Source organism: Panthera uncia, assembly GCF_023721935.1.
Source record: "Panthera uncia isolate 11264 chromosome E2 unlocalized genomic scaffold, Puncia_PCG_1.0 HiC_scaffold_19, whole genome shotgun sequence".
NCBI classification, from domain to species: domain Eukaryota; kingdom Metazoa; phylum Chordata; class Mammalia; order Carnivora; family Felidae; genus Panthera; species Panthera uncia.
In genome coordinates, this window is record NW_026057588.1 from 7,082,834 (window position 1) to 7,110,122 (window position 27,289).

At 59.1% G+C, this 27,289-nt stretch overlaps 2 protein-coding genes across 6 annotated transcripts in view; both read right to left on the reverse strand.

Annotated features, from left to right (window-relative positions):
- Window positions 1–1,805: 1,805 nt before the first annotated feature.
- On the reverse strand, window positions 1,806–8,809 carry SPIB (Spi-B transcription factor). 3 transcript variants are annotated; one of them, XM_049622034.1, is made up of 6 exons: window positions 8,766–8,809; window positions 7,879–7,906; window positions 6,194–6,266; window positions 5,701–5,915; window positions 5,177–5,327; window positions 1,806–4,001 (listed from the first exon to the last, which is right to left on the reverse strand). In XM_049622034.1, exons 1-6 carry the CDS (start codon window positions 8,786–8,788, stop codon window positions 3,703–3,705), a joined length of 789 nt encoding a protein of 262 aa, XP_049477991.1. In that variant the 5' UTR covers window positions 8,789–8,809; the 3' UTR covers window positions 1,806–3,702. The 3 variants fall into 3 exon arrangements, with proteins under 3 accessions (XP_049477991.1, XP_049477990.1, XP_049477992.1); XM_049622033.1 differs by lacking the exon at window positions 8,766–8,809 and having other exon boundaries at window positions 7,879–7,932; XM_049622035.1 differs by lacking the exons at window positions 5,701–5,915; window positions 7,879–7,906; window positions 8,766–8,809 and having other exon boundaries at window positions 6,194–6,259.
- An 884-nt stretch (window positions 8,810–9,693) lies between these two features.
- Window positions 9,694–27,289, reverse strand: part of POLD1 (DNA polymerase delta 1, catalytic subunit) — a 29,237-nt gene continuing 11,641 nt past the window's right edge. The window contains exons 3-27 of one of the 3 annotated variants that reach the window (XM_049622029.1): window positions 26,887–27,000; window positions 24,559–24,705; window positions 24,349–24,474; window positions 24,109–24,277; window positions 23,926–24,007; window positions 23,724–23,853; window positions 23,050–23,216; window positions 22,617–22,721; window positions 19,254–19,394; window positions 19,048–19,158; window positions 18,429–18,620; window positions 18,174–18,262; window positions 17,973–18,089; window positions 17,705–17,818; window positions 17,235–17,382; window positions 14,177–14,272; window positions 13,931–14,068; window positions 12,873–13,048; window positions 12,431–12,583; window positions 12,192–12,294; window positions 11,292–11,424; window positions 11,093–11,206; window positions 10,684–10,736; window positions 10,506–10,603; window positions 9,694–9,881 (exon numbers count right to left, since the gene is read on the reverse strand). In XM_049622029.1, the coding sequence (XP_049477986.1) occupies window positions 9,776–9,881; window positions 10,506–10,603; window positions 10,684–10,736; window positions 11,093–11,206; window positions 11,292–11,424; window positions 12,192–12,294; window positions 12,431–12,583; window positions 12,873–13,048; window positions 13,931–14,068; window positions 14,177–14,272; window positions 17,235–17,382; window positions 17,705–17,818; window positions 17,973–18,089; window positions 18,174–18,262; window positions 18,429–18,620; window positions 19,048–19,158; window positions 19,254–19,394; window positions 22,617–22,721; window positions 23,050–23,216; window positions 23,724–23,853; window positions 23,926–24,007; window positions 24,109–24,277; window positions 24,349–24,474; window positions 24,559–24,705; window positions 26,887–27,000 (3,122 nt within the window). In that variant the 3' untranslated portion in view covers window positions 9,694–9,775. Of the gene's footprint in view, window positions 9,882–10,505; window positions 10,604–10,683; window positions 10,737–11,092; window positions 11,207–11,291; window positions 11,425–12,191; window positions 12,295–12,430; window positions 12,584–12,872; window positions 13,049–13,930; window positions 14,069–14,176; window positions 14,273–17,234; window positions 17,383–17,704; window positions 17,819–17,972; window positions 18,263–18,428; window positions 18,621–19,047; window positions 19,159–19,253; window positions 19,395–22,616; window positions 22,722–23,049; window positions 23,217–23,723; window positions 23,854–23,925; window positions 24,008–24,108; window positions 24,278–24,348; window positions 24,475–24,558; window positions 24,706–26,886; window positions 27,001–27,289 lie in introns of all 3 variants that reach the window. The other 2 variants (XM_049622028.1, XM_049622031.1) reach the window with 2 other exon arrangements.

Below are 27,289 nucleotides of genomic sequence, written 5' to 3' on the forward strand. Positions count from 1 at the left end.
GTCGGCAGACCTCTTCTCGCTCCTCTGACCACAGCTTTGTCCCTCAGGGCCCTAGGGAGGACAGGTGGGCCCCCAGGGGGAGCCCTTTAAGGAGTCCAGAGACTCCCAGGAGCCTCCGGGAGGCATCAGACTCCCCTCCCCACCCTCCCCTGCTGCCCCACATTCCTTCTGCGTGTTCTAAAGGGTGAGAAATGACATCTGGACCTGGAGGGGTGGCTGAATGCCAGGAACGGAACCGGGGCAGTGGAGGGGCCTGAGGTTCAGACACCTGGGTCCCAGGATGAGGGTGCTGGAGGCGAGGACTCCCAAGTCTGACGGAGGAGGGCCCGGGGGCCTGGACTTCTGTGTCTGGGGCTCAGATTCTTGGCTCCAGAAAAATGGAGGAGGATGAGGCCCTGCCCTCCTGAGTCCTAGGAGGCGGGAGAGGAAGGGGCTGGGGTCTAAAATGGGTGAGGGCTTGGAGCCAGAACTCCGCCATGGGGGCAAAGGGGATAAGAAGGTCTAGAAAGCCATTCTTAGTATCTGCAAGTCAGGCGTTTTCGGGAAACCGGAGCTGGGAGGGAGGGTCCGGTTTCCCAGCGTAGGCAGGACGGCTGCGCGGGGTGGGGGGAGGTCTCCGTGCCCGCAGGGAGGGCACTGAGGCTTGGGGACTCTGGAGTCCCGCCTCTGGGCGAGAGCACATCCGAAGGCCTGGGGCCGCGGCCACCTGGGACCCCGGACTGTCCGCTGCCCCTCCTGGGACCGCGCCCGGCCGGCTGCGGTTCCCGGAGCGGGCGCGGCGGGCACCGGACGCGGGGGAGGGGGCGAGTGCCCCCGGCGGGGTGGGTGGGGAGACCGGGAAGGCCCTGGAGGGCTGCCCGGACGTTGGCGCCCTTCCCGGCAGGGGGACCTGTGGCTTTCAGAATGGGGGTGGTGTGGCTGGACGCCGGATGGGGGGAGGTGAAGGAGGCAAGGAGGAGAGGATCGGGGGAGGCGAGGGTCTTTGAGGGGCAGGAGGTGTTATGGAGAGGAAGGAGAGGTGTGAGAGGGAGAAGGGTGTGGGGGTTGGAGTTAAGACGGAGGACGGGAGGGGAAGTAACTCTGGGTGAGAGAGCAGGTTCGAGGGAAGACGAGTCGCTCCCGATTTTCTTCCTGTCCATCTCTCCCCTCCCCCCTTTTCCAAAAGCCCCGGCATGCCGGAAACTGCCCCGCCTCCAGGGAGCGCCAAGCCAACCGGAGACAGCCTCCATGTGACGTCACGCGTTCCCAGGCAGACTACCACACCGCTCTGCGGGCCCAGCTAGGTGGTGTAGAGCCGGGAGCCACAGGGGGGTCGCTGTCCCCAGGAGTCTCCAGCCCTGCCCTGCCTGCCGCAGGGCTGTAGCCAGTGAGAGGTGGGCAGAGACACAGAGAAGGAGGACATAAACTCAGACGGGACATAAACTCAGACGGGGAGACAGAGACCTCGATGGAAAGGGACGCAGGGAGAACTCCACTCGTCAAAAAGAGAGGGAGACAGGGGCGCCTGGCTGGTTCAGTCGGAAGAACATGCGACTCTTGATTTGGAGATTGTTAGTTCGAGCCCCACGTTAGGGGTACAGATTACTTACAAATAAATAAATAAATATATATATATATATAAAAGAAAAAAGAAAGAGTGAGAGGGAGACAAAAATTGAACCGAACCACCAGCGCCTGCGTCTCAAGCCCTTTATCGCGGCCTTCAAAGCTCAGCCTGGTCCGGCTCTCACTGCCTTTTCCATCTCTTCTCATCTTCCACCTCGCTGCCACAGGGCTCTGAAGGTCAGCAGGCCTAGGCGGACAGACAGCATTGCTGTCCTTAACAAAGGGTCCTAGGAGGTCTGTCTACCTTGATTTTTTTAATTTTATTTTATTCCACATTTTGGGGGTGGTAGATAATAGTCTTTGCAAAAGGTACCTCATTTGCAGGAGGAGGCCCTGGGGACATTCTGTCCCTAGCACTCCCCTCCCACCCTGCCCCCGTTCCAGGAGTGGGGGGTGCTGTCCTTTCGAGGGCAGGTCCCAGCCTGGGCCCTGCTACCAGCAGCTGTGTGCCCCATAGGGACCTCTTCCCTCTCTGGGTCCTTGAAGCTCCTTTGTCCTCCTCCTCCTCCTGGATGTCAATGAATGAATGGGCGGTGGGGTGGATTTCCAGAAGATGTATCAAAGGCTCAGCATGACTGCATGCTTCCTTCTTCTCTCCCCTTTCACACAAGGGACAAACTGAGGCCCAGAAGCAGCAAGTCTTTCACCCTAGATTTCCCCCAGCCGCGAAGCCTCCAGGACCTGGGACTCTGACGTCCTAGCCCACGGTCTGTGGCACCCCCGGAGGGTTCCAATCAGAGCTCCCACAGTGCACCCAAGCTTCACACCTCCTTGGGTTCACACCAGGGGTCGAAATGCAAATGGTTGGGGGCCAACAGGTGACTGAGAAAAGCCACTGGGGTATGACAGCCGGGGGCGGCAGGGACTGGGGCCAACTGGGGAGCAGAAGCCCCATTAGGAGTGGCTGCCACCCTCCTCCAGCCTCTCTGCACCGCAAAGCAGCCCGCTGTTGCCTGTTGCCGCGTTGTGCAAAGTTTTAGTGAAGGATCAGGCAAAATCTCCCTCACAGTGAACTACAGAAACCACCACCAGAGATCTGATCTGCCCCGAAGGGAGCCGGAAGGGTGGGGGTGGGGTACCAACTTGTGACCTCTGGTTAGAGATGACATGGGGAGGGCTGCCAAGATCACCCAGAAATCAGTTGAGTGGCCAGAATGCTCCCTAGCCTGGTCCTCCAGAGGGCATCCCAGGAAGGGAAGGGTCCCTATGAGAACTCAGGTCTGCTGGTGGGGTCCCCAAAGGGGCATAGCAGATGGAGAATCCCAGGGAGGCCCCCAGATGTGATTGCAGGATCCCAGATAGATAAGGGTATCCCAGAGGCGGCCTGGACAAGACAAGGTCCACTGAGGTCCCCTCTAAGCCTGACCAGGATGTTTTTAGAGGTGACCAAAGGATCCCAGAGGCACCCTCGATGTGATTAGAGAATTCCAGACACAAGGAAGTGACAGTACGGCGGTTCCAGAGAATTAGGAGATTGCAAGATGACAAAGGTCATCATTTTAGGGGGACTGGTAGGACAAGAGAGTCACAGATGGGCATAGAGATCTGAGACTTGATGAAGGGTTTCCGCAAGGCCCCCAGACCTAAGTAGGAGATCTCAGATCTGACAAGAGGGACTCAGGCATGAGAAAGGGATCCCAGAGAGACCCTCGACAAGGCACCCCCCTCCCTGTGTGACCATCCGTGGGCTCTCCCTTCCCAGATGAGATTAAGGGATCTCAGACACACAAGGGAGCTCAGAGGGGTCCCAGGCTTGGTTGGAGGATCTCAGACACCACAAGGGGATCCCAGAGAAGCTCTCGGGAATCTGGAATGACTGTCCTGCCCCTCCCCTCCACACAGACACACAGTATGGTCCTCTATGTGTCGCATAACCCAGACATGAGGATCCTGGGGATCCTGGACGTGACAAGGAAATCCCAGAGGGGCCCCAGACACGATGGGGGAGGGGTGGTGTCCCAGAGGGGCCCTGGGCAGGGCTTAGGGATTATAGCGGCCCCCCTCCCCCCAGTGTGGGGAATCCACAGGTGCCGTGACCTAGGGTGTGGGGACGCCAACGTGACACAGGCGTGGAGCCCCTGACAGCCCCCACTGGGCTCAGGCCCGGCGGGCGGCCGGCAGCAGCGCACTGTCAAACTGGTAGGTGAGCTTGCGCTTGACCTTGCGGATCTCGCCGGTCTTGGCGTAGTTGCGTAGGGCGCGCGCCAGCTTCTGGTAGGTCATGCGCTTGCGGTTGCCCTTCTGCTGGCCCCAGCGGCGCGCCAGGAGCTCCTTGTGCTTGGAGGAGAATTGGAAGACCCCGGCGCCCGGCTCCACCCACCACACGCAGTGGCGCATGTCTCCGCGCGTCAGGAGCCCCAGCAGGAACTGGTACAGGCGGAGCTTCTTGCGGGCCCCTGTTGGGGGAGGGGGGGGGAGCCGGGGGGTTGGGGGGGTGCGTTAGGGGAGGTATCCCTTGGGCCCCGCCCCCACACCCACCCCAGTTCAACCCGAGCCCCAACAAGCCTCAGTCTCCAGGCCAGGAGAACTGGGGCGACGGAGGTGGCTGGCGTCTGCCTGCCTCCAGTGCGGCGTCCCCGCCCACCCCAGGCAACCTGCTCTCCTCCCCGAAGCTGTTACCCCTGAAGCTGTTGCTTTGTTCTGTCCCTCCTATAGATGAATCTGTGAAATGGGCTGACAGCGCTCCGCAAAGGGTTATATAAACAGGGAGCTGACTGGTGGCGAAGAGATCCGGAGTGGGTTTGAATTCACCTAGCCGTTTCTGGGCCCCTGAGGGACTGGGATCCTGGAAGAGACCAGGGGGTCTGACTCTGGGGCTCCTACAAGCAGCAAGGGCTCCACAAGCTGGAGACGGGGGTGGTTCATAGCAGGGCACCGGGTACAAGAACCCCAGGTCTGGTCTGCTATTTCCCGGCAGTGACCTTGAGGTGGTGACTTAACCTCTCTCTGAGCTGGAGCCTCCTCAGCTATAAATGAACCGTTCGTGTGTGTGTGTGTGTGTGTGTGTGTGTGTGTTTTACTTTTACAAACCTTTGTGAAGCACTTAGTGCTGTGAGCTCGTTTAATCACTGTAACACCAGGAGTTGGGGCCGCTGCTGCTGCTGCCCATTTTACAGAAGGGAAACTGAGACCCAGATAGGGAAAGTAACTAAGATCCTAATTTCTCAGGAGTTGAGCATAATGCACGTCAGGCGCCTGGGCGGAAGCAGGGGCCGAATAGCCGGGTGTTGATATGATTATTTCTGTTGCTATTGTGTCAATCATAAGGGTGAAGTCTTACTGACTGCTCACTCTGTGCCAAGAGCTGCTCTCACTCACCTGGGTTATCCCACTTAATCTCCCCGACCCCCAGGAAGAAACACTCCCTGCCATCCCCATTGTAGATAGGAAACCGAGGCAAAGAGAGGTAGAGTCATTTGCCCAGGGCCACACAGACAGCCAAGGGTGGACCCGGGAACGGCCCTCAATGCTGGAGGACGTAGTAAGCGCTTGGGAAGCCAAGCCATGGTGCCTTTAGCTCCCTCCCCCATCTGTGTCCGGAGCCCCCCCAACCCCACTTGCTCCTACATACCTGCCTCAGATCCCCTCCCCTCGGGGCCAGCCATGAGGGCCTCGTCCGACTCGCTGTCTGAAACCTCCAGGGTGGGACTGTCCAGCAGGAGATCCTCCTCCTCTGACAGCACAGGGCTGGGGTAGGGGGCATATGCCGGGGGGCCCACGGTCTGCAAAAGGTCAGGGTCACCTGCAGTCCAGGGACCCCCTTCCCTCCCTCCCTCTGCTGTCTTCCCTCAGCTTCCTCCTCGTGGGTCCCCACTGTGTCCCCCACTCCCCGCACACTCTCATGACGGCCTGCACTCCGGCCTCGGTTCAGATCTCCAAGGCATGGCCAAGGGATGCCCGGGCCGCCTCCACGAAAGTGTGCCCATCACTGAGAATGGCACTCTACGCCGCCCCTCGGTCAGAGCCCGTGCCTCTGTTGTCTGGAGTGATAATGGCACTTAACCTCAGAGGCTTGTTAGAGGTCTTCACATACTGCTTGGCACCTGCTAAGCCTCAATCAAATGATGGCGATGTTAATTGTGTCCTGCCCCTCACCTGGCTGGTGAATTCCTCCGTGGGGTACGCTGGGAAGCTGGGCCCTGGGGCCTCTAGGCTGGGGGCCGGGTCGAGGCTCCCCATGGGGCTGTAGGTCGAGGGTCCGTAACAGAGCTGGACTCCCTGGGGGTGGCCGAAGTTGGCCACAGCTGGGTTGAAGGCTTCATACGAGGTGGCTGGGACAGCTGGACTGAGGTCCCAGCCCCACAGGGAGTCTGGGGGAGGGCACTGAGTCAGAAGCCAAGTCTGGCCTCAGCCCCTCCCACTCGAAGCCCCCTGCACAGAGGGGCCATTGTGGGCCATGCAAATCTCGGACCCCAGAATTTGCATGAGCAAGAGGCTGGGTGAGAAAAGGAAGGGGAGGAGGCCTGGAGACCTGGGCTAACCTTGTCCTGCTGAACTAGGTGACATCCTCCCCTGGGACTCAGCTCCCCCATCTGTGAAATGGGCCCAAGGTCCAGGTCAGGGGGTTGACTAGGCCAGGGCCACTCACCAGAAGCCCCCTCTGAGTCAGGGTAGCTGGGGTGCTTGCAGCTGTCCAGGTCGTAGAAGACGCCATCTGGGTACTGATGGGGTCGGGGGGAAGAAGAGGGGTCATCCCAGCCTTCGGGGAGCCCCCAACCCCCCATTCTGGGCCAGCGGGAAGATTCTGACAGGGAGGGGGGAGAAGAAGGAAGAGGCTGGGAGAAGGAGAGAAAGAGACACACAGAAAGAAGAACACAAGAGACACAGAGACCAGGCACCAGAGACAGGGGCAAAGAGAGACATGCAGAGATGCCGGAAGAGGGAACAGAAGCGCACAGCAGGAACACACAGAATGACACAAACACAACACACAGAAGGAAAGATACAGGCAGAGACCCACAGAAACACAGAGACGCGGGGTCTCAGAGAGGCACACAACTGTCAGCACCCTCTAAAGACTGTGGGCTCCCAGGAACCCCAACACCTGGGGCAAGTGTGGAAGAATTCCCCCAGGCTTGCCTGTCCCAGGGCTGGAAGTGTTTTTTTTACAGAGGCAAAGAAAGTCTGACGCTTCTTTAATCCACCTCCGTATCACTCTGATCCATCCCAAGAATCATGTGTTGCTTTAGCAACGAGAGTAAAGACCAAAGCTGGACACGCGCCATCCCAAGGTAGCAGCAGTCTCACGCCTAGGTATTCCCCCCAGGGGACTGAAAACGTATGTCCACCCAATAGCCTTGTTCAAGAACAATCAGAGCAGCTTTTCAAATAGCTCCCAGTGAGAAACAGCCCAAGTGCCACGGACAGGAGAATGGATGAACACAGGTGTGTGTGTGTGTGTGTGTGTGTGTGTGGCAGGGGAGGGGGCGCCCAGCAGAGTACTATACAGCAAGGAAAAAGAGCCAGTGTTGGGGCACCCGGCTGGCTAAGTCAATAGACCATTAGAGCATGTGATACTTGCTCTAGGGTCGTGAGTTCAAGCCCCACGTTGGGGGTAGAGTTTACTTAAAACAACAACAAAAACAATGCCTGACATACACTGAAATGTTGATGAAGGAAGCCAGACCCCAAAAGGGACATCCTACATGATGTATTTCATATACAATTTGAAAACAGACAAAACTAATCAACTAATCTGTGTTGAAAAATATCCAGGGGCGGGGGTTGTTGGTTGGGAATCTTCCAGAAGGACGGAAATGTTCTATATCTTGCTCTGGTTAGCTGTTACACAGGTGTGTGCATGATGTAAAACCTCATTGGGCTGTACCCAAGATTTGTCACTTTGCCAGCTTGTGTGTTATACCTCGATTTTTGTTTAAAAAAAAAAAAAAGCAAAAACTGGGGTGCCTGGGTGGCTCAGTTGGTTAAGTGTCCAACTCTTGATTTTAGCTCAGGTGCTGATCTCACGGTTCGTGAGCCTGCTTGGGATTCTCCCCCCCTCCCCCTGCCTCAAAATAAATACATAACAGGGTCACAGAGACCACCATCCCTTGTCATGCCAAGGGCCTGAGAGCTGGAAAGAGACACCAGGAAAACTTCTGTGGAACATATATGGGGCAGGGAGGGGGCAGGTGAGGTGGAGATATGGAGATATGGAGGGAGAGTCAGAAAGACAGAGTGACAGGAAGGAATGGAAGGGGAAACTGAGGCAGGGAGGTCAAGGTGGGCCATCTGGGTCCCCCACCCTCCCTGATCCCCAGGGCCCCAACTCACCAGACAGCTGAAGTGTGGCCCGTCCTGCCTGGAGGGGAAGACACACAGGGGCATGTCAGGGGTGCCTTCGGCCACCTGAATCTCCCAAGTGGTTGGGAGCCCGTGCGGGGGGGGGGGGGGGGGGGGGGGGGGAGCAGGCAAATGTCCCCCCTCCCCTGGGATTTGCATAGACAGAGGCTGGTTGGGGGCAGGGAAAGTGAAGGAGAAAGTCCCTGGAGAGCCGCTGTGGGCGTCACTGCCCAGGTGGGGGCAGGGAGGGGGCCTCCATCAGGGAGTCGGTGAAATGGGTCCACCTTGGACCAGAGGAGAGCCGGAGAGCCTCTGGGAAGAGATGGGAAGGAGATGGGAGAGGCGGGAAGGGAGGAAGGTGTGGAGAGAGACATTCATGGATGCAGGAAGTGGTTATGAGCCCCAGGGATAGACAGATGGGGTTGGGGGACAGACGGGGGAGACTGTAGGAAAGAAGACAGACAGACAGAGGAAGACCTGGAAAGAGACCGAGACAAAGACACGGAGACAGAGACAGAGAGGGAGCAAGAGGCAGAGAATAGAGCCCCAGGGGAAAAAAAAGACGGCGAGAGGCAGAGCGGGCAACAGTGAGCAAGCCAGGGGTACAGCGAGGCCTGGTGGGGGCCGGGGGTGCGACCTGGGGAGCCACCTGGGAGAGGCCGTCGGTGGGAGGGGAGACGGGCGAGCATTCCGAGGAAAGATTTCCGAGGTCCGAGAGAGACAGGGATAGGATGGAGGAAGGAAGCGGGGCTAGGAGAGAACAAGAGATCTAGGAGGGGCAAGAGGCAGTGTGGACCCCCTCCCTCCCACCCACCTGCCCCCTGGGGCAGAGTCCCAAGTGCAGGGGGACTCCTTCCTTTAGGGCCCCCCACACTTACTGTGCAGCCTCCAGGGCGAGCATGGTGGAGCCGGCTGGGTTTGCCGCCTGCCGCAGCCACCACCCCTATTTATACCTTGGCCCAGCCCCTTGGGGGGGGCAGGGGTGCCGGCCAGGCCCGCACAGAGCACAGCCCTCCTCGAAAATCCCCTCGGGGAGGGCCAGGGGAGGGGGCTGGATTGCACAACCCCTTGGTCACGTGGTAGAGAGGGCAGGCCCAGGGGCCATCTGGATTTGGGGATCCCCACAGTTGGGGTGGGAATGGGGGGCTGAGCCCAAGGGTGGTTGGGAGAGGAGCTGGATTTGGGGGGATCCTAAGAAAGTAGAGAAGCCAAGCGTTCCTGAGGTCAGTAAAAGGGGGGGGCAGCTCTGAACCCAGGAACTGGCCGGGGAGGGGGGCGGTGGCATATGCCACTGAGCGACAGGCTCGGGCACTGATGGGGTCTGAAGGCGAGGTGGGGTTGCCCGGACTCTGAGGAGTGGATGTGAACCGTGGGGAGGGAGGGTTCTGAGGAAAATCCAGGCCCAGAGCCTGCGAGGACCCTGAGGTGGAAAGATCGTGGGTGTGTGACATGGTGGGGGGGGGGGTCCCCTGGGTCGTGCCGGGCAGTGGGAGCTTCCGTTCCAGGGGCTGCCCCAGGCCTGGTGGAAACAGGTCAGCACCTGGAGGGCGGGGCGGTCCAGGCAGAGGATGTGTGGTTAGATGTTCACTCAGGCCCTTGAGGGAGGGTCCCAGGGGGAGACTGAGGCAGGACTGGCTTTTGTGGGGCTGGCAGCAGTGCTGGGAGCCCAGGCGTTCTTGGAGGGAAGGGGAGGAGTCAGTGGGGGGCCTCCTGGGGGTCAGGGGCTCCGGCTGAGTGGAAAGGACCCCCCCCGGGGCCAGGGTTCATGACAGCGGACCTTGTGCACCGGAGACCACAAAACACCAGGAAACAAGAGGCCTGAACTTTATTAACTTTGCACCAATCCGGCCCCCCAAGGCCCTGGTGGGAAGCCTGCCGAGGTCAGAGGTCACCAAGCCTCAGGGCCAGGAGGGCCAAAGCGTCTCAGAAGCTGCTCCTGGTCCTCCAGGTCCTTGCGCACCTTCTTGCGCATGTAGAAGATGGGGCAGTCCCGGCTGTGGGCGGGGTCGGGGTCAGGGTCAGGATCAGGGCGTCTGCCCGGCCCAGCAATGGGGTGGGGGCTGTTCCCAGGACTTTGACCCCCCCCCACCCGCTGCCCACCCAACCCTCCCGCCAGGGGCAGGCTGTTTGCTCAGCGGGCATGGGGGGAGCCCTAACAGCGGGAGCCCGCAGGGGCGCTGGGCCACCAGCCGTATATCACCTGTCACCTGGCGTGGGAACCCGCCCCGCCCACCTGTTCCCTGGGGAAAGCCTGGCCTGCCCTGGGGGAGGGGGCCAGGACTGTTGTGTGTGTGTGTGTGTGTGTGTGTGTGTGTGTGTGTGCGCGCGCGCGCTCACGCGTGTGTGTACGAGAGTAGCAGAGAGAACTATGGCCGTTTCCTGGGCAGATACCAGGTGCCCAGCCCTGCCCCCTGAGCAGCAACCCCCCGCCCGACTAAGGCTGGGATGAGCACGGGCCTGTTTTGCAGGCCAGGACACTGAGGGTCAGCCACGGTGGTGGCGGCAGAGGGGGTGAAGGGCGCCTCCCGGGACCCTGGGGTCAGGTCCACAGGCCTTGGGAGCTGGGAGGGGCCCGGGCAGGACAGAGTGGGGGTGGCGGGCCCGCCAGACCTCTGTACCTGGTGCAGATGACATCCTCATGCAGGCTGCCCTGACAGCGCTGGCACTGTGTCCACAGGCGCGAGAAGCGCTCCTCCAGGGCATTCAGGTGCGACACCTGGGGACGAGAGCACCGCAGGGTGGCCCTGGCCCAGCGGACCCCTCCTCCCTTCCCCCTGTCCGCACGCAAACCCTCACCTCCTTCTGATACAGCTCCGACTCCCGAGGCTGGCAGAACTTGCACACGGCCCCTGGGGGAGGGGGTGGGTCAGCACAGGGGAGCTGGGGCAGAGCCAGGGCCCCCGGGCTGCCCTATCCCTGCCCCTTCCCCACCCGCTGCCCATCCCGGCTTCTGAAAGTCCCCGGAGACAAGAGAACAAGGGAGCAAGTGTGCGGGGGGGAAAACTCCCCGGGGAACTCCCGGGGCGGGGGGCCCGGGACCCTCGAGGGGGTGCCTGTAGATGGGAGCCCCCACCCAGGGGCCCAGGCCTATCCGGGGTGGCACCGCCAGCCTGGACGGCAGGTGCCAGGGACCTGGGCGAGGGCAGAGCTGGGTGGAGCGTGGGGGCCTGGGGCTGGGGTCTGGGCGGGGGGGGCCAGAGCTCACCCTGGTGACCGAGGACAGTGCGGCAGCCGATGCAGCAGCTGTGGCGTTTGGCAAAGGCCAGAAGGCCGCCCACCTTGCCCGTGAGCACCGTCTTGCAGCGCGTGTGGTCACCCCCTGCAGGCGAGGGCAGGCAGTGGGCCCCGGTGCCCTCTGTGACCCCCGGCGCCCTCCTCCCTCCCCGGGCATGCCCCCTCGGTACTCAGCAGCACAGCCTCGGCGCGGCCCTCGCCCAGGATGGGCTCGAAGATGCGCAGGAGGGGCTTGGCGAGCTGCTGTTCCAGGTAGTACTGCGTGTCGATGGGCAGGCTGTGCTCCAGCACAAAGAGGGGGTCCTGCAAGCAGAGCGGCCAGGCGGGGTCACACCCGGGGGCCAGGGGCTGTGCTCAACAGCAGGCAGCGTGGTGACGGGCACCGGGAGCCACTGGGCTGGTGGGTTCCCCGGTTGTGGGCGTGGGCAGTGGTGTGGGGGAGTCCCTGGGGGCGGTCACCCTCCGGGGTGCCGCATCGAGGTGGGACACGGGTCCGGGATGGCACCGGAGATGGTGAAGGGTCCTCTGGCCATGAGCTGTGGTGCGTGCTGGGGTCCACAGGTGGGGGGCCTCAGGACCCCAAGCAAGGGTCAGAGTTCACAGCTTAGGGGGTGTGCCAAGGTGGACGGCAGCTGGCAGTGAAAGCTAGAAGCCAAGATAGGAGGAGGCAGGACAGGAACTGGGGACTGAGGAAGGGGTTGTGGGGATCAGAGGTCACTGGACATTGGGGTAGGAGGGGGAAGGACAGGAATCCAAGAGAATTATGGGCTGGAGAGCAAGGACCAAGTAGACACGCAAAGAGAGAGATGGAGAGATGTGATGTGCGTGGTGAGGCTGGGTCTTCTTCTGCAGGGGAAGCGAGGGAGGGGTCAGACTATGGGGGGGCCCTCCAGAGGGCACGGGAGGCCTGGGAGAAAGGCATCAGGGAGCCAACTCCCAGGGGTGTGCTGGGGGCGGTTCTCAGGACCCTGTGGGGCCCACAGAGGGAAACACCCTCCCCGCAGGGCTTGGAAAGCAGAAGTGAGAGCAGAGGGGAGCTGGGCGGAGCGGGCAGCCCAGGTGGGCCTGACCTCGGACTTCATGTAGGCAGCCACGCCCTTGGCAGCGCCGATGATCACGTAGGGGACACGGTCGCCCAAGCTGGGCGCGCTCCCGGGGTCCCGCTTCCTCATCCTGCGGGGAGACCGGGGCGGCGGGGCGGGTGAGGGCAGGTGGGATGGCGGGGGCGGACAGGGCTGTAGGAAGTGGTGCCCAGCTGGCAGGAGGGGGCTATTTCTGGACAGCCCTGCACCCCTCCCACTGGGCGGACCTCTCGGCCAGTTCCACGTGGGCCTGCTTGCCGGCGTAGTCAGAGGCCGCGCGGGTCAGCTCCTTGGTGATGACGAGCTGGGAGATGTCAACGCGGTTACACAGCAGGTCTGAGATGACGTCCTGTGCGTGGGCCACGGCACCCGCGGGGTCTCTGCAGGGCCGGGGTGGGGAGGTCACCAGTGGCTGCTGAGGGCCAGAGTGTGCTCTCGCGGATGAGGCCCAAGGCGGGGAGGGACCCAGCCAGGCCACAGGCTGCAAAGTGGCAGAGGCGGGGCCTAGACCCACAGCTGTCCAACCCCACATTCTTTCCACCGTTCCACCACGGAGGACGAGCTGGGCCCGACACCTGTGTCCCCAGGGGAGGAGGGGGCTGGGGGCTCCTGGGTCTGAGGGAGAGGGGCTGGGGCACGGCCTGGGGCTGAGGGGAGGTTCCCACCCACCGGTCGATGAGCAGGCGGCGCAGGGAGGCGGTGACAAGGTTGGCCACGAGGGGGCAGTTGTCCCGACGCACAGCCTCCAGACCCTTGCAGTCCATGCGGTCGTGAGCGTCCGGCCGGGAGGAGAAAAGCAGGCCAGCATACCGCTTCTTGCTGATGAGCAGGTAGGGAAAGTAGACCTAGGGAGGGACCCGTGGCTGAGACCCTCAAGACCTCCTGACTCCTGAGACTTCCCTCAGAAACCGGGACACACAGGGCTGGTCCATGTGATACAGGATTGGGGCCCTGGGACAGATGGACCCCAAGATCTCAAGACCCCCGTGCCTGAGCCTGGGCACACCTCAGCATCCCAGGGATCTCAAATCTGAAAACTAGAGAGAGCCCCTAAAACAAGACCCAGTCATGAGGTGAAGCCTGGAGGGCCCCAAATCTGGATCTGGGACAGACCTGAGGCAGACAGGGGTACAAGGCAGCACCTCCCTCCACCCCAAGTTGCTGAGACTAAGGCCCAGGAGGGAGCCCTGAGGCAGGGAGGCCCAAACAGGGGAGGCTCTAAATTTGAGAGCAGGTGTACCCAAGACCTGATCTCCAAGTTTGAACCCTGGAGTCCCCAGACCCCAAGCCTGATTTCCTGCTGGGAGCCAAGCAGCACCGGCCAATGGTGCCCTGATGCAGGATTCACCCCGGTCAGGGTTCCCACCACCCAAGGCAGCCCCCACACCCAAAACCAGAGGCGCTCCAAGACTGACAAGTTTCCAAAAAAACAGACACTGTCCTGCATCGCAAAGCCCAAGGCTTTAAGTTTCCAAACTCAGAAGAATCCAGGCCCCCAAATACCCCCAAACCGGGACCTACAGAATGTGAAGCATGGGATACTCAGAGTACCCAGATCAGGGCACCCCCAAAATGGAGAGCCCCGGAGGGCCACTGGGGGCTCCAGATGCTGACATCTCCAGATGTGAGGGGAACCGCACGCGAATGCGGGCGCTGAGAATCAGAGACCCTCTGAAACTTGCGAGACCCATCTGGCCACTCCAGCCCTGAGGGGGGCTCCCACTTACCTTTTCAAACTCGAGCCGGATAGGCGGGGGGAAGTGGCCTGACACCCAGTCCGCAGCCTCCCGCCCCAGGGCCATTGCCTCGGCCACAGAAGAGACACCAAATCGGCACATGACTGAGTCAGTGTCACCATACACCACCTGGGGAGGGACGTATATGACTGGGAGGCATGGAGAGATGGGGGCCAAGCCCCTGCAACTCCCCTGACCCAGCCCCATCTCTGGGCAGTGGGAGGGGCGGCCTCTGACCTTGGCATTGGTGTCATAGCCATTCTCCACCGTGTATTTGGACTCCACCAATTGCTTTGTTTTCTCAATCATCTGGCGCCCAAAGCCGGTAACGCTCTGTCAGGGAGAGAACCACGCAGTGAGGACCCAGGAGTCCTGGGCTCAGGGTGCCACTTCCGCTACTTCCTGGGGGCGTGGGCTTGGGTGAGTCACTCTGCCCCTCTGGGCCTTGATGCCCAAATCCACAAAACGCGGCTACTAAGCTCCTTTTCAACCATCTGTTGGAAAGAACTGGGTCGCTAGCCCAGAGCTCTAGGCACAGAGGAGGAAGGTCTGCAAAGGATGAGTGTTAGAAAGGCTGAAGCCGGAAGAGGCCATCAGCACGCTGTTTGTTTCCTGCCACGGAGGTGCTGTGACATGTGGTAACATTGCAGGCAGTTCTCCATGGTGCAGGAGCACTGACGTTCCCGGCCCCCACCCCGAAAGCCAGCAGTGCAACCCCCAAATCCTTGGGCAACCAGAAATGAGCCTACATACTGTCAAATGCCCCCTCAGAGTAGTGGGATGTGCCAGGCTCATGGAGAAACTTTCCGACAATCTTACTTTACAAATAAGGGAACTGAAGGGGAGCCTTCAACTGAAGGTTGAGCTTCAGACTGTGGTGCAGATCATCATCTCATAGTTCATGAGCCCCATATCAAGCTCTGTGCTGATAGCTCAGAGCCTGGAGTCTGCTTTGGATTCTGTGTCTCCCTCTCTCTCTCTCAAAAATAAATAAACATTAAAAAATGCCCGGGGCGGGGCGCCTGGGTGGCTCAGTCGGTTAAGCATCTGACTTCAGCTCAGGTCATGATCTCGCGGTCCGTGAGTTCGAGTCCCGCGTCGGACTCTGTGCTGACAGCTCAGAGCCTGGAGCCTGCTTCAGATTCTGTGTCTCCCTTTCTCTCTGCCCTCCCCTGCTCATGCTCTGTCTCTCTCTGTCTCAAAAATAAATAAAAACATTAACAAATTTTAGAAAAAAAAAAAAATGCCCGGGGCACACACCAAGGAGAGATGGGTGTGACTCTTCCGCTTTTGTTTGTTTGGATCCAGTCAGAAGATCTCTGTCTTTTAGCTGGAGCATTTAGGTGACTTACATTTAGTGTAATTACTGAACATATTTGGGCTTAAATGTTCACCACTTTACTATATGCTTTCTGCTTGTTTCACCTGTTCTATGTTCCTTTTTCTTTCCTTCATCCTTTTCTGGAATGATTCAGCATTTTGTTTGTTTGTTTGATCTCCCTGCTCCTATAAGCCTGAGAGACAGCAATAAGAAAAAAGGCAAAGAAACAAAGGGAAGGATGAAGAGGGAAAAGACAGAGGGACATGACCAGGAAGCGGTGGCCCTGATGAGGAAGCCCCAAGGGAAGCAAAGCCAAGTCCTCCTGGCCTGGCCTCTGCTTCGGGGCTGGAGTCTGACAGCCAAACACCCACCTCTCTCTACCAGGGAGCCTGGGGGAGGCCCACAGAGACTTATGAAAGGCCAATGAGAGCAATATGGGCGGGATGCACTATAGGAGGAAACTTGCCCAGAAAGAGCCCTGGCTCTTGGCTGGCTCCTGGGAGGGAACCTGAAGCCCTTGGAACGTCCTGCCTAAAAGAGTGTCTTTGTTCACCTAGGACCTTGGACTGTGCTGACAGTGTGACTCATGGTGAGGCCTCGGGCCACACGCTAGCAGCCTGACCTCTCTGCAGGGGCTGGAGACTGAGTAACGAAGGTCGGTCACACAGATGCTCCATGCCTACGTGACCAGCCCCCAGTAAAAACCCAGGACACTGAGGCTCAGTGAGCTTCCCTAGTTGGCAACACTCCATGCGTGTTGTCACACATCAACGCCGGGAGAAATAAACACTGTCTGCATGATTCCACTGGTGGAGACAAATTGGAAGTTCCATGCCTTTTCCCCTGGCTGATTTTAATCTCTATCCTTTAATTGTATTAAGTCATAATTGTGAGTAGGACAGCTTTTCTGAGTTCCTGGAGTCCTTCTAGCAGATCACTTGAGGTGAGGGTGGTCTTGGGGGCCCCCGAATTGAAGATGGGTGGGTGTGTGCATAGGCCTCTCCCACCAAAAAGCCCCGCCACTGGCAATTCTTCCAAGCCTTCCCTCCAGAGCCACATGAGGGACGATATAATGCCTAGATACAGAGGGAGCTTCCTGGGGCTGGAAGTAACCAAGCCTGGAATGTGCCGAGACCCAAACTCCAGGGGAAGGGGCTGGGCAGGAAGGCCCTTCTAAGGCTCTCTTAAGCCAGGAGCTGAGGTCCTGATCCCAGCTTGGCAGAACCTCGGACTCAGACCCTCTGTGGTCTGACCGTGGATGTTTTTCTGTCCGAGCAGCAGAGCTGCGTCCGGTGAACAGGCCGAGAACACAGCTGGGAGGTGAGGCGGTGGGCTTTTCTGCCCATGTTCCCTCTCAGAGCAGAGCACTGACCAAGCATCTTCACACCCGGGGCAGGAAGAGGTATCAGCGCACCTGCTCCTTCAGTGACGGAGCACACACGGCAAATCAAGCGTCAGGGGCTGGCTGTGCTATTGGGCACCACCCCAGCCCCCATGAGCAGACACGTGGCCCCATCCTCTCATTTGGAGGCTGGGGACCTGCTCTCCACTCCCCCACCCTCATGGGGACCAGGGGAGAGGTGGGTGGGGTCTTCAGGTGGACTGAGAGATTAAATGAATGAGCAATGAACAAAGCCTCTGCTCATCACCCCTACGCCCCTGCCACTGCTTCAACTGTCTGCAGAGCCCTCGGCACCAACTGCCTTCCCACATCTGCTGCTGTCACCATCTGCGTGACCACGAGGCTGCGCACCGCACGAGAGCAGGAACTCTCATCCGTTTTGCCACCTGCTGGACCCACACAGGACGTTCGGCGAGCGTTTGTTCAACAAATGAATGAACCAAACACTCACGCGTCCCCTCTCCCGAAAGCTGGCAAGTTGGGGCAGCCTGGGCTCTACCACACGGAGCCCTGGTTCTCCCAGGGAGGGGCTGTGTGCCCCCCACCTTCCACCGTGGGAACTGGGCACTCACCTGTGAGATCTCCAAGCACGGCAGCTTGCCCACCTGGGCACCAGTGAAGCCGTATACAGAGTTGGCGCTCACTTTGAGCGCCAGCTGCCGCCCATCCAACACCTGCCGACGCAGGGGGTCTGTCTCTTTGGCCAGCTCAGCCTTGGCCCTGGAGAGAGAGGAAGCACAGGCCACTGAGGCAGCGTCCCATATCTCAGGGAAAGATAAGAGGCCCTGGCCTGGGCACTGGTCAAGGTGCCTTTCTAGAAATGGGTGCCATGTACAGTTGTGCAGGCTGTGTACTACACAGAGGTGTCCAGCAGAGGGGGCAAAGGGGAGCCATCTGGAGGGGTGTCTTATTCTAATTCATACACCGTGGCAGTTAATGTGTGGCGCGGCAACCCTGGGGTGACCCACGAGAGACAGACTGGTGAGGAGCCTCGGCAAGTTTGAGCTCTGAGAAGGGGTGGGTGGGGCGCTCAAGAACCCACCTCTTCCGGGCGCTGAGAAGGTTCTCCAGGATCTGGGGCAGGAGGCCCTTCCGCACTGACGTCTTCACAAACTCATCCCCTGTGGGCGTCTTGATGAACTGATCCTCTGTCAGGCTGAGGCGGAGGACGCCGGGGGGTGATGCCCAGCCTCCCCACCTCCTCCCCTCGAGACCCCCTCAGGCTCTCCCCACCTCTCAAGTCTCTCCTCTACTCCCCTTCCCATCTGGGTCCCAGGCCTGGGGTCCCCAAGATGAAAAAGGTGCCATACCCCAGTTTTTGGGCGGCCCCGGGCCGCAGGAGTGTGGTGTAGCACAGGTTGTGGGCCATCATGATGGACGGGTACAGAGAAGAGAAGTCTAGTGTGGCGATGGGGACATCGTAGTACCTGGGGGGCAGGGGGGGCAGGGGGGGAGGGGAGGAGTCAGGGCCGGAAGCCCCGAGCCACCCCCACCCAGACACGGGGTCATACCCTTTGAGGGGCTCGATGACTGTGGCTCCCGTGTAGTCCTCGACACCTTCTGTCTTTACCACGGGCATCAGCAGCCCCTCGCGCATGGCCTGGGAGGGGAGAAGGTGGAAAATGGAGGCAGGCCCAGGTGGGGCAGCGCGTCAGGTGTCGTGGCCCAGAAGCCACAGCGAGTGACCGAGTGACCAAGTGACGGGAGGCTGGGAGCGGGGACTTGCCAGAGCACTGGGATGCCCACCCTCAGCTCCGCCCACTGACCTGCCGCAGCAGCTGGGACACGACCTTGACCTGCTGGCCGCGGGTGAGCAGATAGCCAAGGGGCACGCCGGTGACGCGCGCCATCTCCATGGCGTTCACCAGCACCATGAGCCGCTCCAGCAGCCGCAGGGGCAGGAAGGCGTCCTTGAGGCAGTACACGGCCAGGCGGCGGCGTGTCTGGTCGTTCCCGTTCTGGGAACAGGCATGGAGGGCATCAGGGGGTGGGGGGGCAGCCGTGAGGGCTCAGGGGTCAGGGAGAGGGCGAGGGTCTGGGTGCGGAGTGGGCAGAGCTGGGGGTCGGGGAGTTGCGGGGTCAGAGGAAAAGGGAGCAGTCTGATGGGCGAGTGTGGGCTAGAGGCCGGGGCAGGACAAGGGAATAAGGTCACAGTGCCAGAGGTTACATGAGGAGTCACATCTGCCAGGTGAGGTCACAGATCAGAGGCAAGAGGTTAAGGTGAGAGTCGGGAGAACAGCTGGGAGATCGCAGCCCAAGGTCAGGAAGGTGGGCTGCTGGGGTCAGAGAATTAGACGGAAGAGTAAGATCAGAGGCCGGGGGCAGGGAGCGGAGGTGTGAGGTCGGGGCAGGCGGGAGGGGGGTCAGAGGTCGCAGGAAAGGCACCTGCAGGTCGGTGATGATGCTGTGCTGGACGTCCTCTTTCTGCTCGCCCAGGAAGTGGAAGCTCACGGCGTTGAGCGTGTAGGAGCGGAGCTTATACTCTCGCAGTAACACCTGCAGTGGGGAGGGGGAGCGGGGGCGCAGGGTGGGCCCAGGGCCCGGGCAGCAGCCCCACGAGGGCGGGCACCCGCCCGGCCCCGCGCGCGTACCTGCAGCATGTCCATCTGCACGCGGCCCACCATGCTGACCACCTTGCTGTCCCGCCGGCCGGTCTGCTTGGACTGGAAGGACGAGTCCCGGATGGTGGAGCGGAGGCCAGACACGCGGCCCAGGAAGGGGAACGACTCCACCTGGGGACACAGCACCAGGGAGGGGCGGAGGCTGCAGTGGGCAACGGCCGGCCCGGATCTGGGACCTCTGGGGCCGTGCCAAAGGAGTGCAGACCCCACGAGCCACCACCACGAAACCCACGACGCCACCCTCTTCCTGCTGGGAGCTGGGGCTGGGCGGGCAGAAGCAGGGGGAGCTCTGATGCGGAAAGACGCTCTGGGGCTGGGTGGGCATGGACTGTAGGGAGACAGGAGGTCAGGACGGCTGCAGGGCTGAGGGGGGCAGGCATGGTGCCCAGTGGCTGGAGAGCTGCACCCAGATGGGCAGCAGAGGAGGAACAGATTTGGGGCCGATGCTGAGCTGAGTGGGGGGAGGGGTCTGGGGGACAGCTAGGTGGGCGCACAGCAGGGGGCAGCACAGAGAGCTGGGTCTGAGGCCAGGACAGGAGGTGGCGTGGGAGGGACAGGGTAGAGAGGGGAGGCCTGAGCTGGAGAAGTAGCAGGGCAGGGGTGCAGAGGACAGGGGAGCAGTGTCTCCATGTATAAATGCCAGACTGAGAGGGATGGACTCCTTCCCAGAGCTCTTGGGGGCCATAAACACAATTTAAAAAAATTAGTTTTAATGTTTATTTACTTTTGAGAGAAACAGAGAGAAAGAGAGAGAGAGAGAGAGAGAGAGAGAGCGAGCACGAACAGGGGAGGGGCAGAGAGAGAGGAAGACACAGAATCCGAAGCAGGGACCTGGTTCTGAGCTGTCAGCACAGAGCCCGACCTGGGGCTTGAACCCACTAACCGAGATCATGAATTGAGCCAGAGTCGTAAGCTTAACTGACTGAGCCACCCAGGTGCCCCACAATTTTTTTAAATACATATATTTTTATTCACAAAAACAAACTCAAAATGGATAAAGGACCTGAATGTGAGACAGGAAACCATCAAAACCCCAGAGGAGAAAGCAGGGAAAAACTTCTCTGAACTCAGCCGCAGCAATCTCTTACTTGACACATCCCCAAAGGCAAGGGAATTAAAAGCAAAAATGAACTATTGGGACCTCATGAAGAGAAAAAGCTTCTGCACCGCAAAGGAATCAACAAAACTAAAAGGCAACCAACGGAATGGGAGAAGATATTTGCAAATGACACTATCAGACAAAGGGCTAGTATCCAAAGTCTATAAAGAGCTCACCAAACTCCACACCCGAAAAACAAATAACCCAGTGAAGAAATGGGCAGAAAACATGAATAGACACTTCTCTAAAGAAGACATCCAGATGGCCAACAGGCACATGAAAAGATGTTCAACGTCGCTCCTTATCAGGGAAATACAAATCAAAACCACACTCAGATATCACCTCGCGCCACTCAGAGTGGCGAAAATGAAAACAGGAGACTATAGATGCTGGAGAGGATGTGGAGAAACGGGGACCCTCTTGCACTGTTGGTGGGAATGCAAACTGGTGCAGCCGCTCTGGAAAACAGTGTGGAGGTTCCTCAGAAAATTAAAAATAGACCTACCCTATGACCCAGCAGTAGCACTGCTAGGAATTTACCCAAGGGATACAGGAGTACTGATGCATAGGGGCACTTGTACCCCAATGTTTATAGCAGCACTCTCAACAATAGCCAAATTGTGGAAAGACCCTAAATGTCCATCAACTGATGAATGGATAAAGAAAATGTGGTTTATATACACAATGGAATACTACATGGCAATGAGAAAGAATGAAATCTGGCCTTTTGTAGCAACGTGGATGGAACTGGAGAGCGTTATGCTAAGTGAAGTAAGTCATACAGAGAAGGACAGATTCCATATGTTTTCACTCCTATGTGGATACTGAGAAACTTAACAGAAGACCATGGGGGAGGGGAAGAAAAAAAAATGGTTAGAGAGGGAGGGAGCCAAAGCATAAGAGACTCCTAAAAACTGAGAACAAACTGAGGGTTGATGGGGGGTGGGAGGAAGGGGTGGGTGGGTGATGGGTACTGAGGAGGGCACTTGTTGGGATGAGCACTGGGTGTTGTATGGAAACCAATTTGACAATAAATTTCATAATAAATAAATAAATAAATAAATAAATTTTTAAGTTTAATTATTTTGAGAGAGAAAGAGGGAGAGAGAATCCCAAGCAGGCTCTGCACTGTCAGCACAGAGCTGGATGTGGGGCTCAAAGTCATGACTTGAGCCGAAATCAAGAGTCGAACGCTTAACCGACTGAGCCATCCGGGCACCCCAACATGATTTTTAAAACACCATTTTATTGTACTTTTTTAAGTACGCTCCATGCCCAATATGGGGCTTGAACTCACGACCCTGAAAATCAAGTTGCACACTCTACCAACAGAGGCAGCCAGGCGCCCCAAACGTGATTTTAATTTTTCATCACGAAACTGGCCAAACATAAGGAAAAGGAGGAAACGATACAACATAACCACTGTTGTGAGTTGAATTGTTGTCAACATCAATCCAAGATGTTGAAGTCCTAACCTCCACACCTCAGAACGTAACTTCTTTGGAAATAGGGTCTCTACAAGTGATCAAGTTGAGATCATCAGGGTTGGCCCTGACCCAAGACCACAGTGTCCTTAGAAAAAGAGGAAATTTGGGCAGAGATATGCCCAAATTAGAAGACAAGCTGAAGAATCGGAGAGGCCGCCTTCGACACCCCAGGTATGTCTGAGACCACCAGAGGCTAGGAGAGGCCTCGGAAGGAACCAAGCCTGTGAGGCCTTGATCTTGGACTTCTGAGTTCCAGCCTGCAAGAAGACACAAGCCTGCGGTACTGTTCAGGTAGCCCTAGCAAATTAGCCCGCCCCGTACAGTGACTCCCAGGTTCAACAAGCATCAAGGTTTTGCCATACATTTCAAGGAATCCCCTTTTCCTTATTTTTTGGCTGACATATTTTAAAGTCTAGAAGACAAGACACTATCCCCACGCACGCTTCCGTCTGCCCTTCCAACACACAGGCCTTTCCTTATTTAACCATAAACGCTCTCCTTGCCTCTGCAAAAGCCAAATAACCTTCTGGACTTCGAGCAGGGCAGGGATGGGGCCAGAGCTGGCTTTTCGGTGACGTCCCTGGAGCCACTGGGGGTGGTGGGCTGCAGGGACGCAGAGCAAGCCAGACCACCCAAGGGGGACAGAGCCACAAGGGAAAAGCAGCAAGGAGGAGCAGGGCGGCCACCCACCCCTTCGGCCCCCAGTGGCGCATCTAAAGGCAAGCCTCCCTAACCTTCCTGCCCTACCTTGAGGGTCTGGGCCCGGGAGATGAGGTATGGAAGGTCAAAGTTCTGGATGTTGTAGCCGGTGATCACATCGGGATCCATGATGCGAATGAAGGTCGACCACGCCTGTGGGGTGGGAGCACACAGGATCACCCTGGTTGTCATCCTGATCGTCCCCCTAGCATGGATCCTCCCCGCTCTTGGAACATTCCAGAAGTCCCCAAGAGCGAGCCTGGAGCCCTCTTGCCCGTTGCAGTAAGATCGGGCAGTTGCTTCTGAAAATAACACAGGACCCAGACGGGAAATGTTCACACACCCCCTCCCCCACCAAGGCAAAGGGATCTGAACCCGTGGACTTGGCGTCTCAGCATGCAGAGGACATGGCCTTGCACCCGGGATGTGGAGGCTGGGTGGGGGGTTCTGAGGACATAAAGGGACATGGAATGAGAGCCACCTGCAACAGCTCCTCCTCCCGCTCGTAGCTCTGCACTTTGGCGCCCAGGATAGGGGCGCAGGGCCGCAGGGTGAGCGCCAGGCGTAGGAAGGGCTCCGGCTCACCCCAGCGCAGGCCCAGTGAGCAGATCTGGATCACGGGGTCCCGCTCAGGCTCCGGGAAAATGCCTGCGCAGGGAGGAAGGAGGGGGATGCAGGGGACCGAACTTCTTCTTTTCCTCTGTGACACATCAGGGGAGCTGCACACCCAAATCTCCCCAGCCTGTCGATTCCTAACCCCACTGCCTACGGCCCTCGCATGACCCACGCTGTTCCCCTCTGCCTTCTTCTTCTGGCCCTCTCCCTGCCCCTCACAGACTGGGTCCTGCCCCAGGGCCTTTGCACTTCCTATTCTCTGGGAGGGGTGGGGGGCGCAGAGGTTCTCCCCACCCATACACCCCCGCTTGTCCCTCTTCACAAGGCCTGCCGCATCGCTCCTAAGGCCTTCCCGCCCACCTGTCGGAGATGCCCTGTCACTCTCCACCATCCTCCAAGCGAGAATCTTATGATAACTGTCCATTTTCATGTTCACTCCTTCCTCAGCGAGCTCAAGAAGTATGGGGGCTCGTGGGGCAAGACTGGCATGTCACGAGTCTAAAGGGAGGGAGGGAGGAGCCCCGAGACCCGGAGACAGACCTTTGCGGCCAGCACACTCGATGTCAAAGCTGAGCACGCGCAGGGGCGCAATTCGCTGCCACTCCCCTTCTGGCGGGTGACTGACCACGTCAGACCACTGCACGTCCGCCTCCAGCTGACAATGCGTGGCCTGTAGGGGTGGGGCACGTCAGCGGCTGCAGGGGCCCGGCTCTGTGCCCCTGCCCCCCGGTGAGCCCCGCACCTTCCCCTCCAGCCTCAGGAGGTATTTCCCCGCTGGGAGTTCCAACCAGTTGCAGCCGACGATGTCCGTGTCCACCATGAACCTGGACAGGGGACGAAGAGCAGGAGGCAGAAGCTGACTAGCGGGGTGGGGGCGGGGGCGGAAGCGGGGGCGGAGGTTGGAGAGGTGAGGCAGGGGCCGTACCGGATCTCAAAGTCCACATTGGTCTCGTAGGGCGCGAAGCTGGGGGTGCCCAGGCCCGGCACACGGATGCCCTGCTCCAGGAGGCGGCGGGCGGGGGCCAGGAGGCGCGGCAGCGCCAGGGTGATGCGCAGAAACGGGGAGGGGCCGTGCCCATGGTACCCGAACATGCCTGCGAACAGACGAGGCTGGCACCGGCCCGGAGGGAACCGTGCCTGCTGGACCCGGAGGCGGGGCACTCACTCTCCCGGGAGCACAGCTCCACAGATAGCACGGCCGGCCCCGCGAGCTCCTTCCCTCCGCGCTGGTCCCTGCTGATGGCGGCATTCAGCTCCCGCTGCAGGTCGCCCAGGTGCTCGCGCCCAAAACCTGGGGGGGTGGGGAGAGCCGGTCAGAAGTGCAGGGGGACTCCGGAGGGCTGGGGCGGGGGTCTTGTGGGTCAGGGCCACTCACCAGGGGGCGCCGGGGTGTAGAAGTAGGGAGCAAAGCCGTGGATGTGGCAGCAGACGGACACGCCCTCATCAGTGACTCCGAAGGCACGGAGGACAGGGACGGGGCCGGGGGGTGGCGGGGCTGCTCCAGGCAGGGGCTGCGCCAGGCCTGGGGGTGGAGGGTTCACAGGATGAGGCAGAGGCTACCCCTCCGTATTCCTCAAAGGTTTGCCTCCCCAGGCTTCTCCTTTGCTGGGAACACAGCCCCCTGGTTCCCGCAGCACGGGGTGCCTCTGCCCACACCCGCCTTCCACGCTGTCCACTCGGCTTCGAGCGCCTCCCCACTGGTCTCCTTTTCATCTTGGTCTACCTCCTACAGCTAGAAGGAGCCCCCTGCCCTCTTTTTGCAAAATATATTTTCTTTTGAAAAGTAAAACTGAGGGGCGCCTGGGTGGCTCAGTCACTTGAGTGCCCAACTTCGGCTCACATCACGATCTCATGGTTGGTGAGTTTGAGCCCTGTGTGGGGCTTTGCGCTTCTTGGGATTCTCTTGCTCTCTCTTTCTGCCCCTCTCCCGCTCACGTGTGCGCGCACTCTCTCTCAAAAGTAAGTATTTAAAAACAAAAGTAAAATCGACGTTGTGTGTGCAGTTAGGAGCTTTAACACATCTTTTACACAGCTTCATGTGACCACTATCAAAATCAGGGTACAAAACCGCTCCATCGCTCCAAACAGCTCCTGCGAGATGCATTTTTGGAACCACACCCGCTGGCACTGATGGTCCACTCTCCGTCATTCTAATTTTGTCTTTCTTTCAACTCAAAAAAAAAAGCTTATTTATTTATCTTGTGAGAGAGAGCGCTTACAAGCATGAGCAGGGGAGGGGCAGGAGAAGGAGAGAGAAAATCCCAAACGGGCTCCACATCATCAGTGTAGATGTGGGGCTCGGTCCCTCAAACCGTGAGTCCATGACCTTAGCCAAAATCAAGAGTCAGAAGCTTAACCAGCTGAGCCACCCAGGTGCCCTTAATTTTGTTTTTTTCAGTCTATCCGTATAAACGGAATCACAGTCTCCTGGCTCTCATTCCTTCAGGGGAAATATCTGGAATTGCCTGATCCTATGGAAAAAGCAGATTTAACTCTTGTATCTTAATAAAGCTGGGGGCGGGGGAAGAGTAGGTTGAACTCTAGGAAACTTCCAGACCGTTTCCCACAGGGGCAGCAACACACAGCGTTCCCACCAGCGGGGCACGAGCAAGCTTTCCGGTGGCTCTGCATCCTTATCGATGATCGCTCGTGTCGCTGGGCTTTCTTTTAGCTCTCCTAATAGGTTGTCAGGTCTCAGTGTGGCTGTCATTTACGTTTCCCTGACAGCCAGTGACACTGAGCTTATTCCTGCCTGCGTATCCTCCAGTGAATTGTCTACCCGGGTGTTTGGTCCACTTTTGGACTGGACTGTCTTCTCGCTGTCGAGATCTGAATGCTTCTTATATTTTCGCAGCGCGAGTTCTTGCTCAGATCCGGGGAACGCAATGTTTCCTCCCCGCCTGTAACTTGTCCCTTCCCTCTCTTACCGGGGAGCCTTCTAACCTGTGAGTTGGGGTTGGGTCTCCCCAAAGACTTTTCCGGCCTGCTCAGAACGGAGCCCCGAAGTCCTTGCCTCGGCGGGCTGGATCTCATGTGCCCCCCCTCCCCCCTCCCCTCGCTCCTTGTTCCTACCACACTGATCTCGCTGTTCCTCAAACGTTCCAGACCTGCTGCCTGCTCAGGACCCTCTGCCCAGAACCCCTCTTTCCCAGACAGCCCCGTGGCTCCTTGTTGCCTCCTCAGAGAGGCTCTCCCAGACCTCCAAGATGCACAGTCTGGCACCCCTACCCTCCTTTATGTTCCGCCATAACCCTCACGGCCACCTGAGGCTCCATTTCCTTTTTTATTCTGCCTATCCTTCTAGAAGGTGAGCCTGTGAGAGCAGGGACCTGGTCTGACAGGAATAGGGCCTGGCTCAATACAGATGCTTGGCTGTTCCTGATGGACACTGGATGGACGGACGGATGTCGAACTGCACGCCTCCCTCCTCGGCAAGGAGCCGGCTCTTACCTTCAGGCCGCAGTTGGAGGACAGTCCCCACCTCCAGGAAGCCCCGCTGGACACCTGCACCACCACTTTCCCTCTTGCTGCCCCTTCCGGCACCCACAGCCCTGTCCCTCCGTCTCCTAGCCCTGGCCACCTGGATGGGGACTGTCCGTGTCCATCTCTTCTCTCAAAGCCAGAGGTGCTGACCCGGCCCAGCCTGCACCCCAGGAGCCCTGGGCCCCTCCGCCCACCCACCAGGCCTGACCACCAAGCTCACCCACGTAATGGTCGATCTCCAACTGCTGGAAGATGAGGGGCTCCGTCTGGGGATCCAGGGAGGGCGGGGAGGGGCGAAGCCAGCGGGCATCTATGGCCGTTGGGGAGAACTGCCCTGGGTGGGGGGAGGGAGGCAGGCTACGTGGAATGGTGGTCCTCCCCATTGGGAGGCCCGCCCAACCCAGCCCACGATCTCTCAGGTGGCGCCTGATGTGCAGAGAAAGTCAGGTGGAGGCGGGGCTCTGGGTCTGGCCGGAAACTCGGGAGAGGTCATGGGGTCAAGGGTGAAGGTCAGAACTGGAGCTGCAGACAACAAATTCATGCTGGTGTGAGGCCAGCTGCAGACAACCAGAATTCATGCTGGTGTGAGGCCAGAGGCCGGCACTTCACGGAGCTCAAAGTGA

Excerpts from the sequence above, each read along its gene's own strand:
- SPIB (XM_049622033.1), bottom strand. The coding sequence starts at position 7,932 with ATGCCCCTGTGTGTCTTCCCCTCCAGGCAGGACGGGCCACACTTCAGC. Across the intron at positions 6,267-7,878 it reads GGCCACACTTCAGCTGTCTG|TACCCAGATGGCGTCTTCTA; the intron begins GTGAGTTGGGGC and ends CGACCCCATCAG. Across the intron at positions 5,916-6,193 it reads TGACTCAGAGGGGGCTTCTG|ACTCCCTGTGGGGCTGGGAC; the intron begins GTGAGTGGCCCT and ends GCCCTCCCCCAG.